We start from the raw sequence: 8,024 nt of genomic DNA on the forward strand, positions 1-8,024 counted from the left end.
CGGTCGTCGAACGTTAAAGTCGTCGGATCGCCCGTTAATTCAAAAAGTTTTTCGAGGACGGTAAAACACCCGTCAGACCCAACAAATCGTCGACACTGAAATACATACTCGTACACTTTGACTTGTACTGAGTGCAATAATTAATAACATCATCAAATAACATATTACGTATATCGTACACTTCGAGATTCTCTTCGCACACGGATTACTTGGGTACGTTGGATTCCCAGAAGTTTTGACATGTCTAAATGTCTTTTAGTAGGACTCGGAAATAAATCGGAAACAGAAAAAATAGTCGTCGTAGCCCCCTTAGACGCCACCGATGGAATTATTATTATACTCAGGAAACACGGACTATTAGACGCACCGCCGTCGACGGAACGTAAGCGACAGGAGGAGAGTACCTATCGCTCTGACCCATAGCTCACTACTGCAGTACTACTACTATCGTCTCGTCAAGTTCAATGTTTCTTTCATCACGGATATTTCCATCACGTCTGTCACTGCTCATTATCGAAACTAGTTTTTGTCCCGCGGGGGGAACCGCACACACACACACACGCATTAAAATAGGTAGGTAGGTGGGTTAAAAATTATATTATGCGTACGTCGTACACACACACACGAATACATACATACACCACTAATTTTGTGTTTCTCACGAGAAAACAATAATACGTAACCGTCTAGCACAACGCGTCCAAAACGATTAAATAATAATAATAATAACAATAATTATAAAAACAGCACAATATTGTAACAAGCGACACAAATTTCAATTATTGTATTATAATAATATATTATATGATTTATGGTAAAAAGAGCAATAACATTATATATATACATTATAACATATTAATATTATTTTAAGCCGACGGGGTCCGAAACAACTACAGTGTACCCAGTGCAAAAATACACCTAAATAAATACATCAGTGTTTTTGTCCAAAGTCAATAACAATACATACGTATATTATATATATACTGGGGTACACGCGCGTTCGGTACGGTCTATATTTTGCCGCCGGGGGATGATGGATTTGCGTGGGAGTCTCGGGCAAGGGAGCTAGGCCCCCGACCCTTTGACGGGGTTTCCAGAAGTCGGGGTTAGGTTAACTCAACCTGGCGGTGAGAGGGTAGTGACGGGGCCGAGGTGGGATGGCGGTCACGTCGGACGGTATGATTCGTGGGTACTCACATTGAATTCGACGTGTTCCAGTGCACGGTGAATGACTTGGTGCAATCGCTGACGGTGGACAGCAGGACCGTCTCGAAGCATATGAGCAGGACCAGCGTGAGGCACGACGTGATCTTGGTGCACGACACGCCGCGCATGGTCGCGGACGCGGGCCGTCGCCCGGCGGCGGCGGACGGCGACGGCGAGAAGAACCGCAGGCAGCCCGGTAGCCCGGGGAAACCGAACAGGTTGTCGAACAGAACCATGTTTCCGGCAGAGGTGGTGGTCGACCACCGGTGTTATCGTCGGGCGAGAAAAATCAAGTGCTCTCGTCGGCGACGAACAGCGGACGGACTGCGGGCACGACGACGGGGGCCCGAGAGACGTGTAATCCGCGGACGGCGATTCTCCGGTGCGTGTGCCCGCCGCGGACGGGATTACACGCGCTTTACGCCGCGCGAGTGTCGTTAACAACGCGTCGGCACGACGGCGGACGAGACGTGATCACGTCGGTCGTGCGCGGCGTTGGCCCACGGCCGGAGCATAGTGTTCGCCGAAGTGTCGAAGACGATGTCTCGTGTGCGCGAGCGACGGCGGTGGTTTGCGGAGACGCGAGCGCAAAAAAGTACAAAACGATCGTACTAGAGTCCGCGAACCGAAGGTGTATTTATTGAATTTTTTGTCGAGCACAAGACGAGCGCGCGTTGACGGAACGACAGAGAATTCGACTGGAAACGAAAAAAAAAAAATAAAATAAATCGACGACGGCAGCGGTGGCGGACGGACGGACGCGCGAATGCAGAGCACGGGCACGAACACACACTCGGTAGGGCCGACGATACGATACTGATGATTGTAGACGGCGAAAACGTTCTCGCGGTGAACGCCGCACGCGCAACGGTCCGGCAACGCCGCGTGCCCAACACGGCGGCGGCGTCCCCTCTCCCTTCCCGCACCGTCACCTCGACCCCGCACCGCCGCTGCAGCCGCCGACGCTTCTCCCGGCACCCCACGGCACGACGGCGATACTCGACGGCGGCGATACCGGCGCGGTCTGACGGCCTACGACCGACGCGCCATCTACCCGAAGGCGATGGTGTTCTATCGTTGTTGTTGTTGTTATTGTTATTGTCGTCGTCGTCGTCGTCGTCGTCGTCGTTATAACGAGGTGCCTACCAACAGTCCGTCGCTGAAATAATGAAAATAATATCGCATTAAGTGATGGGTAACCGAAAAGCCGAGACAAGTTAAAGCGTTTCATATGTTTTTTGAGATCGATTAACTTAAATAATATGTATATAATATTGCCCGCGAGATACTTCCAAAATTAATAATAATTATTATCGGTATACCGTGTTCACCGACTAGAATTATGTAAATGTTTCTAACTTATAACCAATTACTTGGTATCCAGATCAAACAATACAAAAACGAATTCCGTGGATTTAACATTCAGGATCCAAACTATTGTATTGAGCTTCTTCAGACTTTTCCGAGTAACAATATTTAATAAATAGGTATTATGTACAAATTATTTTGTTTTGAATTCAATCCGATTGTCGTCATCCAGACGTAGGGAAAATTAATTGCCGTGCAACACAAGCGTGACGTCACAAATTTGTGTCTAGAAACATTGTTTTGATGTCGAGCGTTGCGTGAGTTGCACAGAGCAATGCCGCCCGGTAATATTTAAATACCAAACAATAATTATTAAGTGGACGTTAGACCCTCATGGGTAGACTTTTTCATCTAATCGTCTTACAAACGTATTCTGGTATACGACATGGAAACTTTATGCTAAGAAAAATAATTTTTGTATTGTTGTATAGTTTTAATATTAGAGTTGAATGTGACCAAATACTGACCTTGCTAATATATATCAAGTTTTAAGGTACGAGGAACGTTAATAGGTATCTATTTTTGTATCTACATTATTTTTTACGATATTTTAATTGTTTAATGATTATTATGAGTATCTATATAAATTATATTATATATATTATATATATAAGTTATATAACGATTAAACAATGATGCTCATAATTCGTTTAAAAACTACAATTATGTAAAACAAGATAATGTTTATACTATTTAATTAGCACATCATAATATATCTATATTATATAGAGGTACTTAACCGCAATAAATAGTAACTTTCAACTTCGCTATACAGCAATAGGTACTGTGATTTTTTTTATCATAAATTCTATTTTGTGAACTGAACAAATTGTTTTCATAATGCTTTATGGACCGAGTCGACTAAAAAGTCAGAGAATAAAATAATTTTTATTTTGACAGATAATTCCAGCCATCTCGAACAGTTTTCCAACATACATTCTTAGCACAGAATTCTTTCTCAGACGACTTTTTTTTCTAAACGTTTGCTATCAAGTCATCATAGTCCGTCCTCCGGTAGCCGGATACATGTGTACAATATGACTCATAGTGTAAGTATTACTAGTGCCTATTAGTATGTCGTCTTTGTCACATGCCATGTACTTCCACAATAATATGGATACACAACTTCTTACATAGTAAACCATAAACTTTACAAGTCTAGAATAAAAAGCGAAATGTGTGTGGGTGAGTGGTAGATGGGGGTGCGTAGCCACCTTGGTATTATTCGAGTGGGTAGAACGATATACGTTTACCCCTGCTTCAATACCATAAAGCAGGGTGCAAATAAAAAAATAATGATTCAAGCGAGTGTAACTACCTATGTAAGTATTATTCAAATTTGCAATGTAATTATATGTTTTACAATGCCTGCAGTTTTTTTTCAATTTGTGCCCCTATATTTTAAAATTATATAATTTTTATTTTAAATGTTCGAATGAGTGTAATAAAAAAAATAAAAGTATTAATAAAGTATTTTGTAAGAATTATGCGTTGTGGAAAATATTTTTTATTATTTCATTTTATAAAGTAAGATTTTATATATTTGTAATTTGTATTTAATAAATTCATGATAGAAATTACATTTTTATTTTAAATTTATTTAGACTTAAGTGATTGAACCGTTTAAATTAAAATCGGCTAATGCCAGTGATTTTATTATAAAACTAACTGTAAATTACTTAATAAGCATATATTATTTTACATTTTTACAAATGTTTTAGTGGCATAATAAGAAAAAAAATAATTTGAAAATATAGAATTATTAACGATGCATACCTATGATTTGGGAAGTTTACTGTTGTAAATTTCTGTATATGTGTATTCTACCTTCAAATTAATTGATTCTGGTTCACTAAATTTATCGATTACATGTTGTGTTAAAAATATTTTACCTATAACAAAATGACTAGAGTGACAGACGAAGACGGCTCCATTATATACTATTTTATATTTAATATAGCATTATTGCTATATTTCTGACCAAACCCTAATTGAAGGTTCGTATTTTATATATTATAATAATATATTTTTCGATTATATATTATATTATAGATACTTATACAATCAGGGCCACCTACTGCTCCCGTTGCCATCGTGCAGGCTATATTAATCGTACATTTCATCTATAAACCGATTTGTATATAATATCTTTTGTTTTGTCTCTCGAAAACTGTCTGTTATTTTAACATAATTATCCGATAGGTTATGTATGCGTGATCCTATCTTGACGGTTATAGAATAATAATACACGTGGGCACGAATCGCAGTTTGATGAAGAATAACTACATAGTATGATATGATCCGAGCCATACCTATCGATAGGTAGATACGCATATTATAATATACGTGCAATGCATCAGTACTTACGTTATCATCAATGAGAATATTTATTTTTTTTTATTTGTGATCGTATCTTCTGCCAGATTTATGAAATTTAATATTCTGAAATTAGTGGGTAACGAATAATTATATATATATAATTTTATCCAATTCGTAAATAATTATCTTTGAACAAATCAGTAAAAAAAAAAAATAATTAAATTGGTTAGTTCCTTAAAAAATATTGTAATGTTCTTTCTCAACCAATAGTAGGTCTGACATACTACGGTATCCATATAAGTAACAATATAATATCTTTAATAATAATAATAAATGTTCACTTATCTGTTTCTAACTGTTACAACCACGGCATTATATCAAAAACGATAATCAGATGTCGTACATGGTACATAACTTTGATAAATAAAAAATACAAGTTCAAAGGTCTACTTTTTATAGCGAGATAACGTGAATTAAGTTTTAATTATTTGTCATATTGATACGTTACAACTAATCTTAATTATGTACAAGATTATTTATAAGTTTTTAAAAACAATTTGTGTATCAGAAATCAGAATTATTGTTGAACTGTAATTATGTTGTTTTAATATTGTTCATATTATGATAACGGATCTTAAGAAAAAAAAATCAGAATTGTTTGAAATGATCTTAATGTTTTTTTTTTACTATTATATAATTTTTATTGACGTTCTTATTATCTACTTAGCGAATAAGAATAAAAATATTAAAATGTTCAACAAGTATTTATCGAGCTATTAACATTTAGAGGGCGAATTTATAGTACCTACATGGCTGCATTAATACTTTATAGGTAATAACCATTAACCATAGGAATGTTTCAAACTTTAATTTTAACAATATAGTTTTATTTTGAGTTCTTATGTTTCATGTAATATTGAGAAGTGTTGTATAAAACGACGATTAAATATTTATAACTAGTTTTATGATAATGATATAATATAATATATACATATAATATATATATGTATGTGTATGTATGTGTGTAATAATATATACATTGTAAATATGTTTTTTTTGTCATTGAATAATTAATTATTAATTTATTACCCCTCGTTGTGTAATATAGCACTGTAGTAAAGTGAATTATATCAAAGTTATCACATTACAGAAGAATGCCATTGAATATACCTTTACACGTACAAATTGACGGTATAGATATTGATTTTCAGGTAAAAAATATCATTGATCATTGTAATTATGTGTATGAACCTATGACTATTAGACCATATTATGTGTATATTATTATGGATAGTAAGTTTTAAATATTAGAATGGAGCATTTTAATGGATTTAATATGTTATTCTGATAAAAACATCACATCTGTAGTGTTACAAGTTATTTTGTCGGGTTTTCTACGCATATAATAGTCAATAGGTATATACTTATGAGCTATGATCTATGTTAAAATATAAGATAGATAAGAAATACCTAGCTAATGAGATATAATAAGAAATAAACAGATACTTTGCAATGTTTAAAATATGATATAGGTATGAAATGAAATTTTAGCATGAATTTCTTAAAAAAAATTTAATTATACATCAATTAAATGATAAAAGGGTTGACTAAATAAATTCATAAATTATAATAATATTATAATAAACAAAAATCAAAAATAATTTTTTTTTTAAATACCTATAGTAACTAAATTCTATTCGACTGCAATTATACATTTTTGTATTTTATATAAATAAATGAAATATTCATTAAATACTGCTCGTCGATTATTTCTCTTTTATTTTCCCGACAGTTTAATGAATATTATTAATATTAACATACATGTTATTAATAGTTACACCTAAAACTTAACACCTATACATTTAAATAATATGATAATAATTGTAAATAAGGTTTTGAATTCGTAATGCAAAATGATTTACTAATAATAATTTTTTACAAGAATGCACAGACTCTAAATGTAAATTTTGTTTTCACGCCTTTGCTATGGTCTATGACATAACATTTTTTAATTTAATTGATTTCATTGTTTTTTACTTGTGAGATTATGGAGGCGTGTAGTTTGCCTTTCGCTACACTAATACAAAACCAATATTATCCAAATGCAACAATCAATAATAATAATTCATTAACATTATATGCCATGCATAATATAATGGGCTGTGGCTTTTTATTATTATTCCAAGATTTATATGTCTCTGCATATACCCGCCGGCAAACTTTAATGTTACACTACTGCCGCGCACGAGTATATTTTTAAACACATAGAGTATACAAGTTGAGTATTATACAACAAGTATTCATGTTAGTAAACTTTTTATATACATATATATATATAATATATATACATATATAGAACATGCATGGCTTCAATTGCTGTGGAATTTGTCGGGGCAAATGATACTAATTAATTAAACAGTGTATTACTGTTGTACAAACAACCATTTGGTCATTAGCATTCAATAACAAAGTGAACATAGGCCTCGGAAACGCGGAGAAGGAAAGATTTGTCTGGTAGCAAGTGAAATTAGCGTTTAAGTAATAATAATATTATACACAACGCGAATGTACAATTAATCGCGTTGTAATTTAAATACCAACTGCAGTCACTAATAGTGAGTTGACCCGTGTACCTATATATTTCTATATGCACCGCACGTTTTTATATTATACAGAAATAAAAAAATTAATGTTTCAATGTTTTATATATTATATATGTTTAGTGGACACGTCATTATAGTATATAATATATATGTTTTCGCTTGCACCGGGCGTTTGTGTATAAGCGAGCGAGATGAATGATGACGATTTCCAAGGTCTTCGAGCAATACTTAATAATCTGGTTTTTTTTTAAATAAAGAATTAGGTATAGGTATACCCTTACACGACGAATACGGTTCACCGAAAACGGACACTGTATAGACTATAGAGTGTCGTACAAAACCTTTAACAGGTGAAAGACGCGTGTCTAAATATGTCTATATCATTATTATACATGATAATAATAATAATAATAATAATAATAATAACCAACATTTTGTTAGTTATTACTTGTTAAGTACCTACTATTATAGTACTATTATTATATAATATACTTACAAGTATATAACACTCATATTATTATTATATGG

General features: G+C 34.1%; 1 protein-coding gene across 1 annotated transcript in view; it reads right to left on the bottom strand.

The window, feature by feature from the left end:
- The window catches only part of LOC114128162 (ephrin-B1), a 236,810-nt gene extending 234,779 nt beyond the window's left edge, over nt 1–2,031 (bottom strand). Inside the window, exon 1 of the mRNA XM_050206533.1 lies at nt 1,198–2,031. Coding sequence (XP_050062490.1) covers nt 1,198–1,442 — 245 coding nt within the window. The 5' untranslated portion in view covers nt 1,443–2,031. The remainder of the gene's footprint in view (nt 1–1,197) is intronic.
- Between the last annotated feature and the right edge of the window lie 5,993 nt (nt 2,032–8,024).

The sequence above is a fragment of the Aphis gossypii genome, chromosome X, assembly GCF_020184175.1.
Source record: "Aphis gossypii isolate Hap1 chromosome X, ASM2018417v2, whole genome shotgun sequence".
NCBI classification, from domain to species: domain Eukaryota; kingdom Metazoa; phylum Arthropoda; class Insecta; order Hemiptera; family Aphididae; genus Aphis; species Aphis gossypii.